Raw genomic sequence first — 25734 nt, forward strand, 5'->3', positions numbered from 1 at the left:
GAGTACTGATCTAATTTTTTTGTTCTGATTGCTCCATACTCCGAATCTCATTTCGAGTTAATAAGAAGTTGGTTAATGGAGAAGGTAAGGATTATCATTAGTTAAACATGTAAGTTAACATAAATTTTCGAATCTAAAAATGATAAAGATAATCTAAAAGTAAGTATTCAAATTCAGTTATCTCCCACACAATATGAGTTCGTGGCAAGTACGAAATCTCTTGCAGCTGTCAATTTCCCTTTTCCAATTGCTGCTCTGCCATCTGTGTAGATAAAAAAGTCTCCTATTGATAACAGTAACTCAATAAGAAAAAATATATTATTGCGCAACAATGAATCAGTCTTCACTTAACGACAAGGATACAGCCAGTCATTTACCCCAACCCACCAGGTGCGTTTGCTGGTCTCCATCGTCACGAGTGTCAGTGACTCGAGTGTCGACTTCTCGGCCGCTCGTTCAGCTCACGATCGACAGTTTGTACCCACATCGATAAGGAAGATTGTTCCCAGGCGTTCGTCTCCTTTCGACTTGAATCGTCTTGTCTTGAATTATAATATTGTCATAAAATATACGCAATGCCTTACGACTTTGGAACCTGGGATCGGAATTGCAATGCGGAACAAAGTCAACCTTTGACGGGGACTTTAACAGGTAATTTAACTAGTACCTCTACATTGATGATGATTGACGACAATTAGATTTTGCTAATTTGATCTGTTCTTAGCCATTAATCTAAGTTTGATTCGGGACTTAGCCTAGGATAGTAGTTTGTCTCTTCTTTGTCATTGATTAAAGTTGGTCACTCCTTAGCCGTTGATTTCAGTTTTTCCATTATAAGTCATTGTTTAAAAATGGTCTCATCTTAGCCATTGATTGAAGATTTTCTCTCCATTGATTGGAATCACTGAACATCAAATTATTAATTCAATTCAATTATACAGAACAGAAATAACTAAAAATTTACTATAGCCACGTTAGCACTATTAAAAATGTTTGCCTACACCATTTGCTTACACCAGTGGTTCCCAAAGTGGGCGATATCGCCCCCCTGGGGGCGGTGGAAAGACCTGAGGGGGCGGTGAGGAAGAAAGGGGCAGTAAGGGAGCGGCAGTCCGCGAAGTCGAAGTCAGAAGCGTAAGTTTGACGATTTGTATACAAACACATGCAGAACACGACGCCGACTCGAAAAAATTTTCACGAGCTAAAAATCCCCGTTTGGTAGATAGGAATTTATATTCAAAATTCCGTTCGAATCTGTTCAGTAGCTTTGAAGAAATTCTTTGATCACTGCGAATTTCGGCCCGTATCGCCATACAACTCCCAAAAGGGGGGTCGTTAATGATTCACGTACTGGGGAGCCAAAGGGGGCGCCAGCCTGAAAAAGTTTGGGAACCACTGGCCTATGCCTTGAAGAATTAATGACCTCAGAGGAGTAAACGCTGTTGAAAGCTCGTGGTTCATATAATAAAAAGAAATCAGACGTCAAATCTATCACTCAATCGCTCGCGTTACTTATTACTGAGCAGAATTCATCCATACCACTACGCTTTCCAAGTTAATGGGTCAAAATTCACCACATTAGCTATGAAATCCAAACATTTGCCCGAAGAATGTCCATTTTAGACTCTAAACTTTGTTTAGACGTCTTCATTCCTCACATCTGCATTGTAATTGCTTGATACATAGTATCTACTCAAATTCAGATTCGTTCACCTCTCCCTTCTGTGGGCGTTTTGATTTACAATCACAGAAACACGTTTTACACCAGCATATGGTATGTATGTGCTTGATACGGAGTTTCTCAACCTCAAATACGTTGTAGTCAGCCATCAGTAAGTGTCAATGATTTGCCATCCCTGCAAACTCTCTCTTGGTTTTGATACCGCGATTCCTTGCTTTGAATATGCAGCTAGTAATTCTCTGGCTCATAAGTTGCTCGGCTCACAATATCCACATGTTTCCACGTGCTTCTTTTGCATGCATGTGTATTTTGACAGCACTCAAGAGTGCCTGAAGGCGCCCAATCTATTGCAGCACTTCCGACTTGCAGACGAGTGATGATGTCGCTTGTGCTCAGTTATCCTGCAGCGTCGACGTTACGCCTTTGTTCCGCATGAATGTCTCAACGATTCTCTTTTGTTCATATCAATTTATTCAAATTGTAAGTCATCGCTGGGGTAACCTGCCGTGAGTGGCTTACATGCAAGTTAAGAGGATTAATTAATTTCCGCTCTTTTATTTCTCGATTGTCTCTCTAGGTTATCTTTTATTGGTCTGTCGCTTCTGCAACCTTAAATTAATATTTTTAATATACGAAATACCCGAGTACACACTTCGACACTTGTATATCTAACGACACATTAACTTTCACATCCCTAGCTTGTTAAATGAGAATCTCTGTTCCAATAATTACCGATTATATAGCAATAAAATTTCACAATCAATACATTTTAGTAATGCAAAGAGAATAACTGTGCGTGTCAATTCACTGTGTTATTTCTGACTGAAAATGAACTATTTTCAGCGAGCATTTGCACGCGCCTGGAAAATGAAAAGCTCAAAGCGAGAATTGTAAAGGTAATCTCAGGGCAAAACTGAGCATTAAGAAATGTGTAGTCTTTCATCCGCTCTATTTTCATATGATCTAATATAAATGGCTGTAGAAAATGAAATCTTGATCAAATAAGAAAAGGATTCCAGTCGCGATACTTCTTTAAATATCTGTTCTTAAACCTATTCACAACTCGCTCGCCAGGCAATTAGAATATTGTGTAATTTCCGACTATACAGGACGATTCGCGAAAACTTCCTGTTTTTTTTTCTTGTTTCGCGCTAAGCTGCCAGATGTTTTAGAAAAAAGGCGAAGAGTATTTCATATGAAAGGCAAGGTCATGAAGTTTTTTGTCCCGTTTAGTTAGTTGAACTACGTCTTGGGAAAGTGAGATGCGTGCGTTTACTCTCGAGGCATACTTTATTCTAATCCCGTTTCATTGTCGCCACTAGTGGACGAGCATTCCGTATACTTCCTTCAGGAGTGACGGTGGACCTTCTTTGGCAAGCCCGATCCCCTGATTTGGCTCTGTGTGATTCTTTATGGGGTTATCTTTAATCAATTGTTTACAATGACTGTCCAAGGACCCTACGTCATTTGAAGAACAAATTACGCCAAGGCTTCGCCAAAATACCCGTCAATATGCGTCAGCGATTTGAACGGAACTCGACTACGGTAACTGAATGAATTGACAATTGGAGCCGTCATTTGTCCGATGTCATTTTAAAAACTAAATTATACAAAAATTCAGGTAATATATTTTTCAATTAAGTTTATATAGGATTGATATCTTTACTAATTCTTTTTTTAATTGAGCTTTCAAGTCAGGAACTTTCCGGGAATCACCTTGTACATGGTAAAGGTTAGGGTGGTTAGACGTGGTTAGAATTAAAAAGTGTCGTCAGAGGAGGACATGTAGTCGCAGATTAGGTTTTCTCCCCGGATGGCACTGGTTTTGGCTCCTCGAGCGAATGCAAAATTTTAATGTTATAATAATTATTGAACAGGTAATCCATTTTTGTATTAGAGAGTTTGACGTGACCTTGGCTTACTGATAAAATCGGGCTGCGGCCAGTAAGGCTTACGGCGTGTGTAAGAAGTGAAAGTATGGGTAAAATTCTGTGGAGTAGGACCTGTTGACAATAATTGACTATTTGATTCAGCAGGCTGTGGAGTGAGGTAGGTGTTGCTTAAAGTTGGTGTGGGGAGATGACTCAGTTACCTACAACTTCTTGGGTGTGAGCTGAGTTTAGTTATTGCATTATAGGGTAGGCGTTGGCGTCAGGGCTTGTTTACGAGCTAAATTTGTGGTGTAGGGCTGCGCTCCCACAAAATCGACTAAGCGTCAGTAAGCGAATTTAATTAGTCTTGCGTTTGTCGTCGGTGTTGAATAGTATGCGTTCTATAAGAAGGAAAGTGAAAACTGTGGATGTTAGGTCCTAAGTTGTTAATATTTTTGTCATGCGTGCATATCTTGTGTAAATATTTTTTGCTAGTTAATTTTCTTCCTCTACCTAGTAGAAAATATCGTCCGTCCTCGATTCTATTTACAAACAACATCACTTTCTTCTCATTTTAGCTACGTAATTTATTAGCATGCATGTAATTACTGCAGGTACTATCCCCTCATGGCTGCGGGGCAGCTTGGTCTGCAACGGTCCCGGCCTCATGAAATACGGAGACCATGAGTTCAAGCACGTGTTTGACGGCTCCGCCATGTTGCAGAAGTTCACCATTTCAGAGACCGGCATGACTTACACCAGCAAGTTCATCAAGTCATTCGCGTACACCACCAACACTGAACATCAACAGATTGTCGTATCAGAATTCGGAACCAGGGGGTGTTCAGTGACCAAAGGATTCCTGTCCAAGTAAGGATTCGAATGCTAGGATATAATAGTGGAACCTACAGTCCTAGGCTATTAGGCCTATGCGATAACTGAGCTGCAGCTATGATTTGGTAGTCCATCGAATCGTTTAAGAGTGCCGGCCTTACTAAATAATTTTCGAAACTCTGAAACTTGCTTTTTGCTTCAATTGCTTGGAGCCATTTCTGCTTATAAATCTGAATTGCTTGGTGAAGGATTAATCAGAATAATAAAATTATTCTGCTAAAGACTACTATAGACCGTGATATATGTCTACAAACAGCGTTTCCGTCATTTATAAGCAATCTCAAATTTTTCTATTTTGTATGAGAAAAATTATATTTATGATACGCACGTTATAAATTATGGAGATGATCTCGAATAAAAAATACAAACCTTGGATAGGCCAGGTAGAGCTTTACATGCTTAGTAAAGCCTCGATTATCAAATAGCAGTTCTGGAAGGGCGGCCTTTGTATCAAGGAAAACAAGACTGTCGACTAAGGTGAGTCACATTGGACAGTATGATCTCGGACACTACACACTAGTGCCATTTTCATAAAGATTATGATTTCATACCCAAGTGTAAGTTCGATTCGCTTCAGGCTTTTCCCTTATCTTCCCGCACACGATTACGCATGATGTCTATGTTCTGACTCCTTTGTGCTGAATTTAGTGTGGTTGAGTGAAAACGCGGAGTAGAGCTAAGTAAAACACCATGCGTAAATTTCCTGCTAATCGCTGACTACACTGACGTTCAAAGATTTTCCATAACATGTGGTCCGGACGAATGGGTGTCGACTTTTACATTTTTATCGAATTTCAAGGCCAAATTTTTATCAATTTTTTGTGCAAATCACTAATTTGTTCGACCTTAAGAGCTTTTACAAACGGGTAACTCGGTATCCTACATAACCTAATCTCATGCCGGTACTATCTGGACCATTTGTTCAGGCTTGGCTCAAAGTTCCAGTTCGACAAGATGTTCTCAGACAATCCTCCCGTGACGCTGGCGCGCTTCGGTGGTGCATACTACGCGACAACTGAAGCACCGTTCCTGCACCGCATCGACCTTGACACTCTCGAGACTGGGGAAAAGGTGCTTGGCAGATGCTGGTAATCCAGATAGTCTTTTTTCAACACGAATGTAATTAGGGTACTGTGCTCAAGAACTGTAAGGAAAAATTTTGAACTGCATCGTTTTCGTTAAATTAGGCTCTAAAAATAAATATGGTTGAGACATGACTCGTAAAATTTGAGCTAACGGCAAAGTGTGAGACAACTGTGAACATTTTCTGATTAAATGTACATAACAGTAAACAACTTCAATTCTTGAGTTTTCGACTGAGTCTCCAATCCTATACGTTCTTCTTACCCGACCAGGTGAACCTGCACAAGTTACTGAACCTGAACTCTCAGTGTCCGCACCCCGTGACCCTAGCGGACGGCGCCACCGTGAACGTTCATAGCGCCGTCGGGCCGCTCGGCCCCCGCTACGAGGTCGTCAAGTTCCCTCCCACGTGCCCTGCTGGAGCAGGTGTGATGTGCATGCGTGTTTTCTTTTCATTTCAAGTCTTAATTAATTGCATAAGAAATCTTAAACTAAAATCAATAATTTCTTCGATGTGCGTTCGAGAGACAGCCAAAAGACTTTGAAGTTATTCCAGGTGATCTGCTGGAGACAATGTGATGTGCCTGCAAGTCTTCATATATTTCAAGTCTTCGTTAATTGCGTAAGAAAGTGCAAACTAAAATCTTGAATTTTTTAGATCCATGAGAAAGACAGCCTTGAAACAAGTCCCTCCCACGTGTCTCTCGAAGGCCTGCCTGATTTGCTTGCACATTTTTATTCCATCTACACTATTTATTGTTCGTTTGTGTCTAATTTCGGTCGAAATTCTAATTGATTAGTTTTCAAAACTTGAGTGTCATGACTCATTGGTACTTGCATGCCAATGGGCATTTGAAATAAGTTGGAAATATTACATCACTATCAATGTATGTATGAATTCCTAGTTTGGTGAAACTAAAGCTCCTGAAGGCATAGAATACACTTAAATAACTCTTGTAAATACTTTTCTCTTGCACGAATTAGACCCTTTATATTCTGATACATTTACCACCATCAATGCTGTTTGTGTTTAAAAACTTGTATTGTAACAGATGATCAAGCCAAATGTTCTAAATTAGGTCAACTTCTAGAAGCGTATCCAATTTCAGGGCCCTTCATTTACCCATGCATTGACTATCACGTTGAGATGGTTCATGTTATCTAATTTTAACAGACTTCACAATGCAAATTGTTCGAATACATTTTTTAGCAAATAATCTTACTTCGCCACAAACTATGGATGTATCCAGTTGATTTGATATCGATGTGGCCATTTTTTTATTGCAAAATTCTAAATTCAGTAAAACCCACTGAAAAACAATTCGTTCTCTCTCCTACCATGAAGCTTATACCTCAAATCGACCTCCAAAATGAGCTTAGATTAAACGTCTAATGTACCCGTATAACTAAATAATCATGATGATCCTAGATAATTTCACAATAATTTTTACGGATGCCAGACTCTGTATTTGCGAAGCCGGTGAAGCTTGCATCGTGCGAGACGCGCTGGAAGCTCAACCCTTGCCACATGCACACCTTCGGTCTGACGGAACACTACGCGCTGCTGCCCGAACAGCCGCTCACTGTCGACGTCACTGCCATGGTCGCCAACACCATCAAGGACAAGCCGCTCATCGAGGGCATGGAGTGGCTTAAGGATAAACAGGTAATCCTGTTCATCGACGCATGATCAGTAAAGTGCTTAGTAAAATTATCCATTTAATAAAAATTTAAAAACACAATGTAGCTCCGATTGTTCATCATAAAAGGACTATCAAGGATAAGCCGCACATCAAAGGCATGGAATGGCTTAAGGAAAAATAGGTATTCCGTTTCTTCGAGACATGCTCAATAAAGTTCTCACTAAAATTATTTATTTAATGAAAAGTTGAAAATTGCGTGTTTGGGCATCATAAATGTATTCATCATAAATTGGGCATCACAAATGTAGCTTTCCACTTGCGTTTAAGGAGTTAATTATGCAGTAGATGGTTATAGATTGATATAAAATATGCTGCAATGATGACATTCCAACTGTTGCCTCTGCCATTTTTCTTTAAATTATTGTAGACGGCATGCTTTTGAATTTTTTTGGCAAAAATGCATACACGGAAAATTTTTTATTTTCAATCTCAAGAATTATATATCTACAGGTGAAATACCGTATTCTGTCCCTGGAGACGGGAAAAGAGCTCAAACTGAAGGTGAAGAGCGAGTCGTTCTTCTACATGCACATCGCTAACTGCTATGAAGAAGCTGACCATTTGGTGTTCGACGTCACGACTTTCGAGACTCCTTCGCTGCTGCATCAGTTCAAGTTGGAGAACTTAAGGGTGAGATGCGACATTATAATCAGACTCAGTTTCATTTCTAGTAGAAACGCCAAATATTTCGTGCGCACATGGAAAATATTTGTGTGATAATACGTTTTTGCATTGGTAGTTTAGTTGGTATGATTGAAATCTGTCAACAAGAAGGTTCTTGCCCCTGATTTGATTATTCAACTTTATTAGCAGTTAATCGTGCGGCAACTTTTCCCTGAATGCGTACGATTTTGTTTGGATTTTTATACATAAAAAATTAACGCAAAATACGCAAATTACATTTTTCATATTTTGAAACGAAAATCATATGAATGTTTTAGGTTCTATTTTGAATGTGGGTTTGAACGGGCCATTGTACAAGTATTATATATTGACATTATTATTAACGGATACAGAACAACACTGGATTTGTCATTAAAAAATCGCTAGGATTATCTATAACTCGGACAACGCCGGGGTAATCTTCTAGCATATAATATATACGAGTGATTTTTCACTAACCGCCGCCTTGTGCTTGACCACGCAGACCAAAGGTAGCGCTCTGGCAGGAGAGGTCGACAGCGGCTGCATTCGGCGCTACGTTGTACCGCTCAACGAAAGCGTCAAGGCGGCACCCGAAGAAAACCTGGTATCGATTACTTATATCTATACTCGGCTTTATCCTCTAGTTCACCACTAATTTAAACACAAAGAAAACGTCAATTCAATTCACTTTATATTTTAATTGAAACGTTTACATTGAAGATATAGTGAATTTACGACGTTTTCTTAATTCTTGGCAAACATAGTAACGTAATAGAGGGATGGGACCTCCACTGTACAGAGCCTGGTAATGTAATGGAGGACTGGGACCTCCACTGTACAGAGCCTGGTAATGAGACTGGGACCTCCACTGTACAGAGCCTGATAACGTAATGGAGGACTCGGACCTCCACTGTACAGAGCCTGGTAATGTAATGGAGGACTGGGACCTCCACTGTACAGAGCCTGATAACGTAATGGAGGACTCGGACCTCCACTGTACAGAGCCTGGTAATGTAATGGAGGACTGGGGCCTCCAATGTACAGAGCCTGGTAATGTAATATAGGACTGGGACCTCCACTGTACAGAATTCACAGATCCATTTCATTTTCACGAATACGATTGCCTCTTGTCCTTTGATGAGTTTTATGAAATTTTTGCCAGTTACACTAGAATATCTAAAAGATTTTTCTAGAATTTATCACAACCATTACTTATGAATGCTTAATTGGTCTCTATAGCGTTTTGAATTTTTCAATATCACTTAATTTTACATGAACTGTCTTCCATTGACCAATTCTTTTCTAGTTATATGACCTATTCGATTTTAATATTGAGGGTGAGTTTAGTGAGCATTATTGGTGAAGAAATAATGTAAGATTTACTTGCAATAAGAATTGTATTAAGAATTGACGAGGCTCTAACCTTATTCTTGAAAATCTTTACATTATGTTGATAGATTAAAGTGTCTGCTTATATAACATACGTACTTTGGTTCTAATTTCATGTGCTGGTTTCATTCGCATGTGTCAGATATTAGTTTAAATTTAAGATGATACATCAATTATTGTTTGGAATAAAGTTCTATTTACGGCAAAATGATCACAGGTTATTTCTAAGCCTAGTCCTGTACTGTACTTCGATGCCAATCGAAAATTATCTCTTTTTTTTTCAGACGAAACGGACCTCGTGTGAGCTTTATTTTATGTGTCAAATTTTTTTTCATATCTTTTTCAGGTCAAACTTCCAGGAGCGCAAGCCACAGCCCACAGGCAAAAAGATGGAACGATCTTCCTCACGTCTCAGGTATCATATTGAAGTGACCATTGACCAAAAACTTGTAGAAAGCTCATATTACAGAAATTAATTACAAGAAAACGTGCATGTTTTTAACATTACTGCTTATTATTACTTTTTAGTGCCGTTCACACACCCTCGGTTTTTTTCTGATAATATTCACATAAATCAAAATATGTAAATCCTCAATATGTGCTAAAACAATAGTTTCGTAATTCCATGAAGTTTTCACGATGTTAAATTTATGTACCAGAAATTGTCCGATGTCGCTTACGAAAACCCTGTGGTGAACCCTGCGATGGAGCGCAAGCCTTACAACTTCTTCTATGGCATCTCGGGAGACATGACGTCCAATAAGGCCTCAGTGAGTGGTGCACTTTTACTATAAAATTGTCGAAATTATGTTTAATTATTTGATTCTTTTATTTCATTGTGAATGACATTAAGTGCAATCGCTGTTGACTCGGGGCTGTTGAAGTAATAATAAATTGCAGTAAAATTGTGCAATTGCTGTTGGAGCAACAGAAACTTATGCATATTTATACGCTGCAACGTTGAAAGAATGACGGTCAATTGCTGTATATAAAAGTCTAGTATGTAGATTAGATGTAGACAAGTGTGGTTGTAGATTGGACCGTAATATCCTTTGACAATTTCGCAAACGGGCTGATATACTTGAACGCACGGTATTACCTTCCTGTCGCAATAATTTGTTATCCTGCACTATATGTGAAGGGCAAAATTACCTCGCAGTCACGGTGAAGTTCACGCTGATACTTTGCTTTCGACAGCAATGAAAGGAAGTTAAACTTTTTTGTGTAACATTCTCTACTAAATTCGTGTATGCCATCTTAGTCATTATTTTTATTTAATATGATCTAAAGCTTTGGAGCATTTTTCAAGCTCTAAATTGAACATATTGCTTCTTAATAATCTATAGTTTTGTGTTTAAACCTATATAGCATTAAATTCTGTTCACTATATAATATTGCACCAATTTTTGGGGGGGAAATATTCTTGGTGCAATTGAGGTTTATTTTCTCGAACGTAACTTGGATAATATCTTCTTTCACAAGTCCGTAGATGCAACATTCCCATGGTGATCGGATGGTCTCTATGATCATTATCTAAATTTGATCAATTACCGATGCAAGGCTAAGAATGCGACCAGAATTTTGTTGCGGCTGTTTTTTATTTATTTTAATTTGAAAGTTTTTTTTTGTTTGCATGTCTTCATTTCCGGAAATATTTCCGCAGGTGGGGAAAGTGAATGTCAGGACCGCCGAAGTAACGCGGTGGGACGCGCCAGACGACGTCTACGCCGCCAGTATTGCGTTCGCTCCTCGACCTGGAGCTACGGTGAGTCCCACGGTCAGGAGCTACGGTGCGTCTCACGCTCAGGAGCTACGGTGAGTCCCACGGTCAGGAGCTACGGTGCGTCTCACGCTCAATCAGGAGCTACGGTGAGTCTCACGGTCAGGAGCTACGGTGAGTCTCACGGTCAGGAGCTACGGTGAGTCTCACGCTCAGGGGCTACGGTGAGTCTCACGCTCAGGAGCTACGGTGAGTCTCACGCTCAGGAGCTACGGTGAGTCTCACGCTCAGGAGCTGCGGTGAATTGTCAAAAAATTGCAAAATATTCTATGGATTAAATCAATCGTGCAAAGACAAAGAAAGTTTCCAAACATCTGAGACTTCACATATCTGAATAACCTCTTCCAAAATAATTTGCGGCGTCAACCATAACTTATTACGCTCAACATTCGCAAATATCAATTTGCGTATTATTTATAGAAAATTACTTTCTTAAACTTGTCATTCAACGGTTACGTGGAAAGCCGAGGACGGTGGCGTGCTGCTGGTGCACTGCGTGGTATTTTTAGTATTCAATAAATTCCGTCATAAAAAGTTTTGAATAATAATTAATAAAAATTAAATGTAAAATATTCCATGCATTCCTCGGCATGGCAGGCTGAGGACGACGGTGTGCCGCTGGTGCACTGCGTGGTATTTTTAGTATCCAATAAATTCCATGACAAAAAGTAGTACATAATAATTAAATGTAAAATATTCAATGCATTCCTCGGTATGGCAGGCTGAGGACGACGGTGTGCTGCTGGTGCACTGCGTGCACGCTGAGCGCCGGCGGGTGTCGCTGTGGCTGCTCAGCGCTGCCGACCTCAGCGACATAGCGTCCGCCTCCTTCACGCTCGCCACCGACGCACCCAGAGCTCTTCATGCCGTCTACATGCCTTGAGTTGCGTCGTGATGTGCACACAAACTTATGATTTTTAGTCGACTTTATTACCAAAACGACTAACTTGGCAAAATAACATGTTGAAGAATAATTTTGTTACTGTCTAAAAGTTCACTGGTAAAAATTCCTGATCGTTCGTATTATCAATGATTGGAGATGAAGGAACCATCCGTTTTAAATCTTATGAGATAAAGTTAACTATCAGTGTGAAATATTAGGAGAGACATTTTAATGAACAGATCGTGTATAAAATTAAAATGCTGAACTACTGGTACAGTCTACGTATAGTTGTCATCACTTCTGTAATCATTGATACCTAGGATCATCGTCGTCGCTCTCGACAGACATTTAAATAATATCTAATGCTATCAATACATGAAGCTTGTGCAAGACAAATTGACTACTTGACCTTCGTTGATCTAACGGAGATTCCCAATGATTTTGTCATCATTGTAGGAATTCATCTTCGGGATTGATTACCTCTACCTAGACGAAAAGATTCATTAAAGTTTTACTATAGGAAAGCTTTTAGAATTGTTGCGCATAATTAACACCTTAACGTAGTGTTATTACTGCCTTGCAATACTCTGCTCATCTAGTGGCAACTTTCGAAGACGAGTCTGATCGTTCAATCGTCTGTATTGTGTTGATGACGGCTGTAGTTTACAAAGTGGAAATAATTTAAAAATGCATAAATTTTAGAATCTCTCGTCAGTCTGCAATAAGAATAAAATGAGAAATCTCTAAATGTCGCAAAGGTTCGTTAACGAGTCGCACATTTATCAGCAATTCAAGAATCTAGCAGAGAAGTGTTTGAAAAATAACCAAAATTCAGATTTTTTAAGATCAAAAAGGGCAAATGAAAGACACAAAGTGTAGCAGATCATATTGCAGAGGATATTAAGAACATGCGAACAGAACCAGCCTGTCTCGAGCAGCACGTAGCTCGTAATAAAATTTTTACTTTATTTAGGTGTTTGCAAGAGAACGTGATCGTCGTTGATCGCCTTAACGATCGTCAACATTTACACTTTGCATCTACACAAAAAGATCACTTGAAAAAATTATTTATCGTCAGCAGAGAAAAGAGTAAATGAACTATTCAAGAAATGAGATATATTTCCATCGCATGGTCGTGTGACGTCAAAGATTTAATTTAGTTGGAATGATTTCTTTCTAATCCTCGGACATATCAGACAAACTAAACAGAGCAAAACCAATCAGCCTACAAGGCAGACCCAACTGACCCAACATTCCTTGTATTAGATATAAATAAGTGAAGCAAATGTCCTGTAAACTATGTATCACAATCAACAGATTAAAATCCTCCTGACTTATAAACTGTAAATCAGCGACAGCCACCATCACGAATGTTGCAAGAACGCAACTTGAAACGATAGATAATATAATTTCAATTAAAACTGTTAAACATGACGTGTGAATACATGACAAACGTTAATAAATCATGACTGTTTATAACGATTTGCCAAGTTGGCTTTGTATTTTGCAGCTCACAGGTCGAGGAATGAAAAATATTACTGTTATTGTTAGTACAAAATTATTCACTGATTCATAAATTTGAGAAATTATGATAGGTATAACTGAAGGGCAAGTGGAAGAGTTCATCTTCGTATTATGACTCGTTCAAAAACCTCTTGTCCATCGTAGATATAGCAGCGGATACACAGGATATATTGTAGCACTGCAGTGAGCGCTGACACAGTGCAGCAGAAAAGTGTTCTCAGCACAAAGTTATAAAAACTCTACTTATTAAAATAATTCGAGAACAAATTAGGAACTCAATTGATAACGTAAATAGCCAATAACTCTCACTTATTATATACTCTAACATGAACTTGACTGGTCCAACATGCTACAGCGACAAGTGATTAAGTGAGCACGCATCACATAACTAAATCTGCAATTAAAATAATAGTACCTGCATCAATACAACAAAATTCACGAGTGACGGTTGTGACTACGACAACTTTAAAGCAACAACTGAAAAATTTCCAGGAAGCCAAAGTATCAATAGAAAACAAGATAATCGGAAAGAACCCTTGAAATAGCGTGCGGATAGGACAAAAGATAAAATAAGAAATAAAAATTATCAAGACAAGTGCAAAAAGGCTTTGAAATATGAAAAAAATTCACAGTGAGCAATAGCGAAAGTCGCCAAAATTCCATCCCCACGGGAGAGTTGAACAACAACTACTTTGCTGAAAAAAAGAAACACCCAGAATATAGACTTCAAACGCAGATATGGTATTGAGTTCAATATGAAATCAATACAGGAGTGAGAAGGAGGGCGGGTTGTTCAAAAAGCCTATTCCTTCGGGCGAGATTCTAAATGGGATCAAATAGTGTGGCAATACCTTGCCAGTTTTCCGCTTTGCATACACGCGTTTTCACGACCACAACCAAGCCTTCAACGTGAAGCTCTACGAGACACAGTTATGACTAGTAGCCTATAAATAATGACTACAGTTGATACGGTGCTACGAACAATAATAAAACCATCGTGGTTAAGGTTGCGAAAATCAAATCTAGAAACAAACCATGATAATTGGCGAAACAACACTGCCACCACCCTGCATTAAAACGAGCATACATGGATTATAGTGGAAACTTCTGAAATTGAAGACAGCGCAACAGTTAACAACAGATACGTACCTCAACACAATTTTTCCAGTCAAGTAAAATCCTAAGTAATGAATGCAATCCATTTGAATTGGAAAGAAAGAAGTATAGACATCTGTTATGAAGATAACTTTAGTAATGAAAAACTTCAGAATCTATGCGTAATAAAAAAATATATTGTTGTATTTTCACTTGTTGATACTGATAAATCTACCCGTTCACGCCCTAATTTTTACATACACCATTGAACGTTCCAATTAAATCAAATTCATTACATCCATTCAAACGAAAGCAATCACGACTCACGAGACGGTCTTCCCTCGCTCATAAATATTTTTTCTTTACCGCACCAACCCTTCAGACATATTAAAAATAAAGCGTTCAGAGTTTAACAAGAATATTGCAACGTAACTTATACATAGACGAATTAAGGAGAGAGTAGCACCCTGATGACGATGTGGTGACCTAAAAGCCTAGGTTATTTTTTAAATTAACAATATGATTACCGAAGAGGGTCTGAAATCGGTGCACTAGGATGCTTGTTCCCCATAATGCGTTAACAAGCAGTGGAATCACGACCATTTCTTCAAGTGTTCAATAAAATGTCAACACGAGTACTACAAAAGCGACTTGCAGCAGGTGAAGGGACTGCAAGTATTCAAAACGCACTTAAAAACAAAATTTCATCATGAACCTGACTAAAAAACAGCGTCGTCGCAAGACTTCCATTTTGTCATATACATCAGACCGATGACATGGACTTGTGTACAACGTTTACAATTTAAATCAATCTAGATTATTCTGATGTAACTAATCAAACTTGTTTTCCTTGAAAAGGGACGATTTTATTTGAAGAATTTTTCAAATAACATTGAAAACAAATCGTGGCTGCAAATAATGCCAGAAGTAAAACGTCGGAAACTGTCAGGAAATTTTTCTGAAAAAGATCAGAAAAAAGCAAACAATCCAAAGCTGTATAGCTTCCATTCAAATTGCAAAGGAAATCCAAGGTGGCATCTACGAAAGAAATTCAAGCCTAGAAGTTTAGAAACATCTAAACATCCTACAAATCCTAAGAAGCCGTACAAGCCATTTTCACCTTAATGCTATTATATACAAGATATATAAGTACAGAATGAAGGACATACATTGTACAAAAACAACGTTGGTGTGGTGTTGTTAGAAGAAAAGAAAATTGTGTCAATTTAAACATGTTTTACTAGTTAATTTCCAAGGAAATACTCACTTTGAACATATATCTATATTAATAAAAGAAAATCACATTTTGAAGTTTTTGCCACAGTCGCGATGCCAAGCTCGATTCCATAACATAATTATCCAGGCAGAATGTAAATTAATTGTACCGAACAAATACGATGTATCTAAGAAGTTAACTGCGGTAGCAAGAGCACTATGAGTTAGGAAATCTAAACACGGAATAAAAGTATTAAACTGGCTATGTTCGCTTGCTAATTACATACCGTAACATCAAAATACCCATGTAGTTTGGTTCCATTATCCAAATGCCTTGGGCTTCATTAATAGAAGACAGAATAGAAACTAAAATGCGAACGGCAGCACACACAAAGGCCTTCAACAAGATGCAAATAAGAAAATTGTTTTCGGTCCATGAACTTCATTAGAGAAAATATTGGATTTAATATTGTGTCTGGTGCAGCCCGCTGCAACCGAAAAGCTTCATGAACATTAATCTTTTATCTGCGGATGCATTAAACGTCTCAATACTATTGTTTTCTAGAGAACTGTAAGCTAAAGTTACAGTCAGTAGATAGAGAGGAAAAGAAAACTGGAAGGATCTGGAGACTTGCATTTCACCACTAGAAGAGAAATGCTAGCATAGCCATGCGTCAAGCAGGTCTAAAAGTCATAGAGGGAAATGGCTCAAAGGAAAACGAGCCTACAAATCATTGATCTAAACCACAACACAGATCTAAATACAAGTCCTACAAACTGTAGAAAGATCCATCAGAGAATTCAGGTAGTGGCTGACATTCCAAACGCACCACTCGATTATGACAAACGAATATGATTTAAGGTGATGAATTTAATAAATCCATGTCCACATTAATGGAGGAAATCTAATAGTAACACTGGGGGTTCTGAGTAAACAAGGTTCTGGGGTTAACGATTCCAGAAATGAATAGTAAATGGGGTTCTAAGAAATACACTGAAACAGAAAGCATTGTGAGAAATAATTTGTTGACATGAGTCACGTCAAATCTATCGCAGATCTAGGAAAATAATTATGGACATTCACAAACTAATCCATAGAAATTGTTAGGTCAAACCGTTTGACAACTCAATAGCAGAATGTGATTTTTGCATACAAATAAAGAAAGAATTCAGAACGTGAGAGCAGCACTTAAGCGAAGTTATTTGGCAGACGTGGAAGTGAAGTTCATTCGCAGCACTGAAGAAAATCCTGTAGCAAATCTTGGTTGCCAGGCCGGCGTGGCACATACACGAGTCTAAGGCGAGATTGCGGTGATTCGGAATACCACATAAACAAATTTTAACAGAGATGAGGCATACACAATACACAGAGGCTGTATTGATGTTTCTAGAAACGTGTAATCCATGCGTTGTATTTAACATTTATCTTAAAATGAGTAGTGAATATTTCCGGAAGCTCAGCTCATACAGGGTACCAATTGTAACACCAAGACGCAGGAGTGCTTTAAACAAGGGGTGTAGTTCCCCAGTCATGAAAACATGGCCGTGTAAAACTTTATTGGAAGGCTGAACATAAGCAAGAATGGTCGCTTTAACAACTTGCATGTACGCCATATTTGCCAAGTCTACAAACAGGGCTACATATCCAGGCAGTACTAGAGCTTCTGCAGGAGTTAACAGGAGCCTCGTTCAAACCTGATATCAAAGCAAGAATCAACTATCTTTGCATCGAAACTGAACTTTATGCGTCAAATTGGTAAAGTGCTGTTTGCAAAACAGTCCTGAATGTTGGAAGGTAAGGTAATTGGGGAATTGTACCTTTATAGGCTGGAATTTTCAATTTTTGAGCTATTTAGAAATTTCATTACACAAACAGAAACGAATGAGAGATGTAGTTTTGAAGGCAGTAGACATATGCACCAAAATTATGTGGCCAGTGTTATGATTTGGGATGAACAAAAATGGTAAACAATCGAGAAGGTCAGCAAAATTAGCTCGAGTTTGGCAATTTCTTGAAAAATATACGTATTTATAATGTCTCGGAGGTATTGAGCACAGGCAGAATTGGGTTGTAATTGATGAGAAGTGCAGCTTCCACAACCTACGTGGTGTCGTAGGTGTTGAGGATCATCGCTTCCACAAGCTATGTGGTGTTGTAGGTGTTGAGGATCATCGCTTCCACAAGCTATGTGGTGTTGTAGGTGTTGAGGAACATTGCTTCTATAAGCTATGTGGTGTTGTAGGTGTTGAGGAGGGCCGCGTCCACAAGCTACGTGGTGTTGTAGGTGTTGAGAAGTGCAGCGTCCACAGGCTACGTGGTGTTGTAGGTGTTGAGAAGTGCAGCGTCCACAGGCTACGTGGTGTTGTAGGTGTTGAGGAGGGCCGCGTCCACAGGCTCTAGGCACGAGGGGCACGTGAAGGAGCGCTGGAACCAGTCATCTATGCAATGCGTGTGGTACACGTGCATGCAGGGCAAGTAGCGAACCTTCTCGCCCTCAATCAGATCCATCATACATATAACGCACCTGCAAAGCATCCCGCATCAGTTGCATATGACAGTCAAATTTAGATCATGAAGGCTCCTGCAAACATGGTGGCTGCACAAGATGTTCAAAGCATTGGAAAATCAAAAACCAAACCTCATTTCATGTTTGGTCTTTATAGGCAATAAAATAAAAAACCTGATTTTATACGTAAACTCTAGATAATTTCAGGCAATTACGTTTCACATTTTTGATCCAATTCATACAAATAATTTTTGTATTCATTTCATTCACAATCAGCTTCAAAGGGTTGGTTCAGCAAATGTTTTCTACAAAAATAAGAAGCCTCAAAAATATTTTAACCACTAATCACTTTTTTGAAAACAATTTGGGTTAATTTCTCGTAAGAAGGAAGCTAAGTAGGTCGATACAATGGGTAAGATGCCTACAGAATAAATGCTCACTCTCTAACGCTGGTCCCAGCATCAACCGTGCCCTGGGGAAGGTGGTGGATGAGACCCATGCGCTTAGCAAGCTTCATTTGTTCATTCTCTCGTGCCTGTGCCTCTGAGTCATCAGCAGCTGCCGAGGTGCCCAGAGCTATGCCATAAATATGGTGGTTTCCACCCTCCTGAAAACATATTTCATATTTATAATATAAACTGATAACTTATCAAATGAGATCAAATTATATTGGTCAAATTAAAATTTCATGCATCATTACCTTTCTTCCTCATTAGCAAGAATACTGATGCATTGTGGGACTGTCATCTTTTTATGAAATTGAATGGCTACAAAAACATGTAACTGAGCAATTGCTCAAATAGAGTTCTTTGTAAGACACTGGTTTTCAATTATAAGGTTCAAATTGATCAAAAAATAATATCAACCATTCTATTCCAATTTCTTAGCTGTTTAAATTTCTAACCAACATTTCTTAGTTTATTATTTGCTCATTAAAATTCAGAAATGTAATTAGAAATTTCATTCTTTGAATAATATTTTTTCTATACATTAAAGTAGATCAAGCAATCAAATATAAATGAAAAGCCAGGTAGTCACAAAAATTCTGCTCTTTCAAGAGCCCAGATATAATTTCTTGCAACCTAAAAACTCATAAAACTTTATAAATATATATAATTATACATCCCAACATGTGCAAAACTGTCTTAAAACAGTAATCAAATCTCAAATTAAAATTGTACAAGACTAAATTGATATCTATGAGGAAGAAACAAAAAACTGCAAGAAAATAGGAGGTAAGAGAAAACATGTAATTAGAGGAACACAGCAAAGGAAGGGAAAAACAAAGATGCAAAAGGAAGCATTAATGATAATAGCTACAAAACAAGGGAATAAACTCCCTGCCCATCAAAAAAAAAACACAAAACTAATTCAGGGAAAACAACAAATAAAAAAAGGTGGAGAGAAGGTGAACTGGAAACCTGTTAACATAGGAAATAATGTGCAAGCTTGAGCGCAGAGCTGATTTTACAAAGTACACAAAATCACTTTACACAAATAGAAAGAATGAAGATAGCAAACTGAAGGAATAGGCAATGTGAAGGAGAAAAGAATGTCAAGTGAAATTTCAAGAATAATTGGCACTTATTTTTTCAAGGGTGAAAAAGGAATGGGAATAAAACACATGATATTTAAATATTGGAACATTTGCACATGATGGTAATAATAGAAAAGGGCATTTTGGTACATTGATATACTAAAACAATTCAACTGCAATATTACAGTGCTTTGATGAGGCACCAAAAATGCTATAGTATGAGACTAACAGTAATTTAAGAGAGGCAAGTTCTTGCAGCAAAAAATTGAATGGCAAAAATTCACTAAGCATGTATGATTTTTGAAAACAAAAAAAAATAATCATTTAAATACACATTTCACCAATGTATATGCCAATGTATATGGTAAATCTGATTATATTATAACTATTTTATTGCCAGACAAAAACAAAGAGTAATTAAAAGCTAATATTAGACCAAAATTATATATGAAAAGAAAAACAAAACCAACCACAAGCATCAATGAAGAAAATGAAATCAGTATGGAAATAAAAGCAAACACGTACTGCTGAGACTCCTAATGATGACCCATGCGAGTTGAATGCCACTTCTATGAGCATGTGAGATGGAATGTAAGCCTCACATGGCCACCGAGAAAACATGGGATGGCTGGCAGAGCGAAGGTTGTTGCTCACCAGCAACAGACCACTCCGAGCACCATCACTGCACTCAGATTGTGTTTGGCGACTATCACAGTCCCAGATACCGCATGCAACCAAACTTATGGGGTGACTGTCATACAACAAATAGTCTTCCATTAGACTGGGAATGCCATCTTCATCCTTGGCATCAGAATCCACTAAATCATTAATTTGAACACAGGAATGGTCATCCCCACAATCACTGGGGGCATTGCTTGTGATTAAAAAAGAAGAAGCTGATTCTTCATTCTTAAGAAGATCTACTGGCATTGCAAAGTCTTCAGTTTCATTGGAATGAGTGTAGCCAGAAGTGAGATCAGGAGTCTGTTTATCATCACATTTCATTGAACTGATATCAATATCATTATCTAAACTATGGAATTCATTTCGTTTATCCACAGCAGCATGAGAGTTAGAAACTTTTTCTTCTATAGTAGAATCACAGATTTTATGTGGCAAAGATAAACTAGTCTTAGGATGCACAGGACTGGCAAATTCACTTCTTTGAGTCTCCATGACAACTTTAGATGATTCTATCATAATTGGACTATTTTGAATTTTCCCAGTAGTCTTTTTAGGCTTGTTCAAGTTGCTATACTTGAATATTTTAGGTTTTGCTCCATGCTGACAATCACTTGTAGGCATCATCATGCCATCACAACTGCTAGAAGAAGCTTGCAGATTTCCCTCAGTTTCAGGAGAGGATTTCAAAGTAACTGAACAAGTTCGAGATGAATCCACTCCACCACACAAGTCTGGGAGACTTTCAGCTATATCAGCATGATCATGAACATCACTGCAATCACTGATGCATGCTGACTGTAGAAGGTCCGATGAGGTGAATGTAGGATCAAATGCATCTTCTTTCACAATGTCCATATTTTCTTTAATAAGGGAATATGCATCTTGTTCTTGTTGAGGTGGGCAAGAGCGAGGAGAAGGAGGAGAGCCAAAGTCCTGACTATGATTTAGGGAGAATTTCATTGATGACTTGAGACAAATATCGGGTGGCATGGACTGTTCATTGGTACCAGGCTCATCACAATCCATTGGAGAGCCAGCAGATTGAGGTAGCATTTCACACAAACAAAATACAGGCAATTCAAGGGCAAAGTAATTGCATTGTTAGATAAAACCTAAATCCTATGAGCAAGGCAATACAGTTTAAGCTCATTATTATGAAAATTATTTTATAAGTATATGTATCTCAACTGTAGAAAAAGAGAAACCCTTATTAGATTAATGAAGGATGAATAAATCTACTGCAACACACAAACCAGCACAAGATAAGATGAAAGCAGTAAAGCAACAAAACCTGTGGTTCTACTGGCTCTTGACTCATCTTAAAGTGAAATAATTGATAATTAAGATTTGTTGAAAGCAATTTGGGATGGCTGAAATCATTTTAGTTAATTTTATGTTGATCAAGTTCACAGACAAATGTGAATTTCAACTGATGCAGGAATATCCAGTGCAAGCATTCAAAGATTGCTTGCACTGTATTATTAATTAGATTGGATTAATAATTGGTACAAATCGGGATTATTAAAGGACACAAATGTATTTTTAGCTCAAGAATATAGATGTTTTGACAATAGTCAGCATTTATACAACTCTTTTCTCCTAATTGCTGAAGCAGCAATGGAATTTCTGGTATTAAATTATTAATTATTAAAAGCCTAATGGTCGAGAGAATGATTAGGATTAAAGAATTACTAAGCCTTATGAATATTATTACTGAATGCTGATAAGATTTGAGGTGAGCACTTCTTCAAAATTTGCAATATAATCTTTCTTTTTATAGTATTGCAACAGCCTACTATGAGGGTAATTTAATATTAGAATTGAATATCCACCCATAAATCACATAACACATTTCTATTATCTTAATTGCCAAGTACAAGGAAGCAAACCAACACACACATGAAGCATTTAACCACGACATTGCTGTTACTGACCAATGAAGCTATGGTGCTTGCGGGCAAAGAAGGAAGTTCTTCAGACTCTTCTGGGGCTTCTTGCATTTCTTCAGCAGCATTGCTTTCTCCACCAATCAAAGAATTGTAATCAGAAGAATTTCCTTGCAAGCAATTACCCATGTCACTGATTTTACATATAAAAAAGTTGCCAGCTTAATCCTCATCTGATATTGCAGGATGCAGAAGTCAAGAAAATCTCTCCCAAGTCAGCACATAAATATTTTTTAGACTAATAGATACATTTAAAAAAAAACAGCTGGTTCTGAATGAAAATTAAATCACCAAAAAAATTTCAATGGTGCAGACTGATTTAATTTATACCTATATCTATTAAAAAACAAGTTAATGAATTAAAAAATTTCCAGCTCAATTCCTTGGATTATTTCATTATTTTTCATACTACCAGTATTAGCTGGTCATGAAAACTGTAAAAAAATCAAGTTCAGCAATGTTAGCTGCAGTGGCAATGTGGTATATACATATTTAAGCTATCCAGGTACTTAGTGTTCACACTTTTAAAAAATTTTTTCTATTTATGTGCATCATTAAAACACTTTCCCACTTTTTGAGACTGCTCAAATAAGACCAAATCCTCCCAAAAACCACTATCATGTGCATAAACTAGTAATACAGATGGGTTGGCAGATTTAGCAAAAAAAATTAGCAAAAAAATCTCTTTTCTTTCAATTATCAAGTATGTATAAAAAGAATATATTTTAACACGTTTTTCTTAGCTTAGCTTCGCGTTTGTTTGTTTGTTTGTTTGTTTGTTGTTAACATTGACAACGAAAATTAGCCCACTTCTGATTGTTCTAGAGATCTGAAATTCGACATGCAGGCTATTTTCGCCTAACAATTTCAGATGCAATCATATAAACTAGTAATAAGAGACCAAAATTAGTTTAATTGAGTAAAGTATATATATAGTATATATATAGTATGACGTGCGGGCGCTCACGTTATAGACGAGCAGGCGCTGACGCTGCGTATCATCGATACGTACGTCAAGTCATACTTAATCGAGTCTTAATCGTTTTTCTTGTGGACTAAAAAGTAGAAAATAAAATACTTAAAAAAACTTTTTAAAAAAAACACATTTTTCTTGTGGACTAAAAAGTACAAAATAAATTATGGTTCGCTAAAAAAAACGTGGGTCGGGCTGTACGTTCACCATCAAATTTCCAAAATTTAAGTGTTGTGTGCTCTTCGCTTTAATCATAAATCTGCACGACACACGTTTTTTTGGAGCGAACCATAATTTATTTTCTACTTTTTAATCCACAAGAAAAACGTGGTTTTTTAAAAAGTTTTTTTAAGTATTTTATTTGATTATTTAGAAATCAAGCTTGTTTATGTGATAAATTCTGGTGACAAATTTTGAATATTACATATACTAGTGACTATTGATTTTGGGCTTAAAAACCTTGTCTTGGCAACAAAATTGCCAAATGCTGCATATCAGATCAATAATAATTTTATTAAAAAATATTCCATAAACAAAACTGAACCACACATTTCTGGCTAAGTTTTGAGACTCTATATTATTATGTGGTTTTCAATCAATACAAACCCTAGTTCTAACCAGTATTTTAAAATTTGTATCGACAAGTGGCCAGTGCAGACTGTGAACAGTGTGCAGTAGAGGATTAGAATTTTACATATTACTGAAATCTTGCAGCTCCAAATTTAATACTTTTCAATACATTTGCAATCTTGTGGCCTGATTGTGCCTTTTAGCTGGTATTAAGATAGTAGGTAATTTATCTAGCAGATTTTTCATAACTAGAAAAATGGCAAGAAAGCTAAGGTTGTGGCTTGGCAGGTAGATGTACGACTTCATTTGTTTGAATTTTTGGAGTTTGTAGAGTCTAATTTGTGTTAAATATTTTGGCAGTCCAATATTTATTTGTGATCTCTAAATTTTTTTGTGCAACACATTTCTGTAGCTTGTTTACTGTCAAGGTTTATTCTTTTGATTCAAAATAGATTTTCGCAATAGCAAATAAAAAGCAACAATAATTAATTTGATTACCAACTTTAGGGGAGCTTGAAGATTTGAGTGAAATGAAGGAAATAATTAATGTGAATCAGTTTTGTATCCTTAAACACTGACCAATTATTACACTGAGATCTTTTGGAGTCAGATAAAGCTGAAGAGTTTAACTTGTTGCAAACACAGGGAGTGCTAACTGAGGTCAGATAGATCCTGCAGAACTATTAAAGATTTACCGGTAGATATTTTCCACTCCTGGTACAGTATCGGGCTATCTTCTAAATGACAAATCCATATATACAGGGTGTCCCAAAAAAATGATACTCAACTTTGAATGGCTGTAACTCGAAAAGTAATTGAGTTAAAAAATTTTGGAAGGTCAGGATTTGTTTCCTATGTTTTTCTCCATCTCTTACCAAAAATCAGACAGATCAAAGTAGCCATAAGCGTTTGATAGAACTTTCAGTGCCATGTGCTAAAATTGTGCTTGCGCAAAGTTTTAGCAAGATCATTTTGGATAATCATTACGTTGTCTTGACACGTTTTCTTTTTGCTGTTTTATTTTTTGTATTATTGGTGAGACAAAAACATGGCAATATTTGGTGAGAGGCAATCATAACAATCTTTGGTGAGAGACAATCATGACAATCTTTGGTGAGACTCAATCATGGCAATCTTTGGTGAGACACAAAGCAGGATATAATTCTAAAAATTGTGGTTCATATATTAATTTCAATCCACAAAGGCCAGTGTTTCAATCCAAAAATCAAAGTTTGACAAATTGAATATGTGCATTAAAATTGAACATGTGCATTTGAGTCAGCAGTTGCCAAGTGAGTGAGTGAGGGCACATTTTTATTACCAAAGATGTGCATATTTCTTTTATATTAAAAACATTCTTATGTTACTGGTATCTATCTCTTATGTTAAAAACAACAAGGTTTTTTGATACAAATCTTACAGCAATATTACTCTTATACCTAAATACTAAAAATTAACCATTTAGTTATTCCAAAGACTCCCTTGACTACATAAGTTTAGTTTTCAGAAGTGTATTTGTTCATGAAACGTTTGTGATTTATGGAAATTATCATTTGTGTGTGGAATAGGGATTCATAAAATACCTACAAAATCCATTTATTGTCATTCAATATGGAATCAATGGTATTGTTCAAAGAATACCAGTAGGTAATTGATTGATTTAACCACATTGAATGTTAGGCACTAAAACTACAAATACCCTCAAAAGGGGAATAAGGGAAGGGCGGAGTAAATAGGGACAGTCCTTGGTCATG

The 25734-nt window shown here is 37.4% G+C and overlaps 2 protein-coding genes across 3 annotated transcripts; one reads left to right on the forward strand and one right to left on the reverse strand.

Annotated features, from left to right (window-relative positions):
* Positions 1-368: 368 nt before the first annotated feature.
* Positions 369-12597, forward strand: LOC108668518 (carotenoid isomerooxygenase). Its single transcript, XM_018155751.2, has 11 exons — positions 369-651; positions 4167-4422; positions 5373-5517; positions 5802-5955; positions 6990-7195; positions 7683-7862; positions 8380-8481; positions 9613-9681; positions 9926-10036; positions 10930-11031; positions 11768-12597. Exons 1-11 carry the CDS (start codon positions 576-578, stop codon positions 11927-11929), a joined length of 1563 nt encoding a protein of 520 aa, XP_018011240.1. The 5' UTR covers positions 369-575; the 3' UTR covers positions 11930-12597.
* A 205-nt stretch (positions 12598-12802) lies between these two features.
* On the reverse strand, positions 12803-22704 carry LOC108668520 (RING finger protein 11). Of its 2 annotated transcripts, none has more exons than XM_018155754.2 (3): positions 22426-22704; positions 18711-18877; positions 12803-18288 (listed from the first exon to the last, which is right to left on the reverse strand). In XM_018155754.2, exons 1-3 carry the CDS (start codon positions 22564-22566, stop codon positions 18117-18119), a joined length of 480 nt encoding a protein of 159 aa, XP_018011243.1. In that variant the 5' UTR covers positions 22567-22704; the 3' UTR covers positions 12803-18116. The 2 variants fall into 2 exon arrangements, with proteins under 2 accessions (XP_018011243.1, XP_018011242.1); XM_018155753.2 differs by lacking the exon at positions 22426-22704 and adding an exon at positions 20333-21681.
* Positions 22705-25734: the final 3030 nt, after the last annotated feature.

This window comes from Hyalella azteca, unplaced genomic scaffold (genome assembly GCF_000764305.2).
Source record: "Hyalella azteca isolate HAZT.00-mixed unplaced genomic scaffold, Hazt_2.0.2 contig578, whole genome shotgun sequence".
NCBI lineage: Eukaryota > Metazoa > Arthropoda > Malacostraca > Amphipoda > Hyalellidae > Hyalella > Hyalella azteca.

What these genes read in the sequence shown, in the direction of transcription:
- LOC108668518 (XM_018155751.2), top strand. Translation starts at nt 576, where the DNA reads ATGCCTTACGACTTTGGAACCTGGGATCGGAATTGCAATGCGGAACAA. An exon ending in CGGCACCCGAAGAAAACCTG is followed by an intron (nt 8,482 to 9,612) that starts GTATCGATTACT and finishes TATCTTTTTCAG; the next exon opens with GTCAAACTTCCAGGAGCGCA. An exon ending in CGATCTTCCTCACGTCTCAG is followed by an intron (nt 9,682 to 9,925) that starts GTATCATATTGA and finishes TTTATGTACCAG; the next exon opens with AAATTGTCCGATGTCGCTTA.
- LOC108668520 (XM_018155753.2), bottom strand. Translation starts at nt 21,544, where the DNA reads ATGCTACCTCAATCTGCTGGCTCTCCAATGGATTGTGATGAGCCTGGT. An exon ending in CATCATTAGGAGTCTCAGCA is followed by an intron (nt 18,878 to 20,332) that starts GTACGTGTTTGC and finishes ATATGTTTTCAG; the next exon opens with GAGGGTGGAAACCACCATAT. An exon ending in GCTGGGACCAGCGTTAGAGA is followed by an intron (nt 18,289 to 18,710) that starts GTGAGCATTTAT and finishes GATGCTTTGCAG; the next exon opens with GTGCGTTATATGTATGATGG.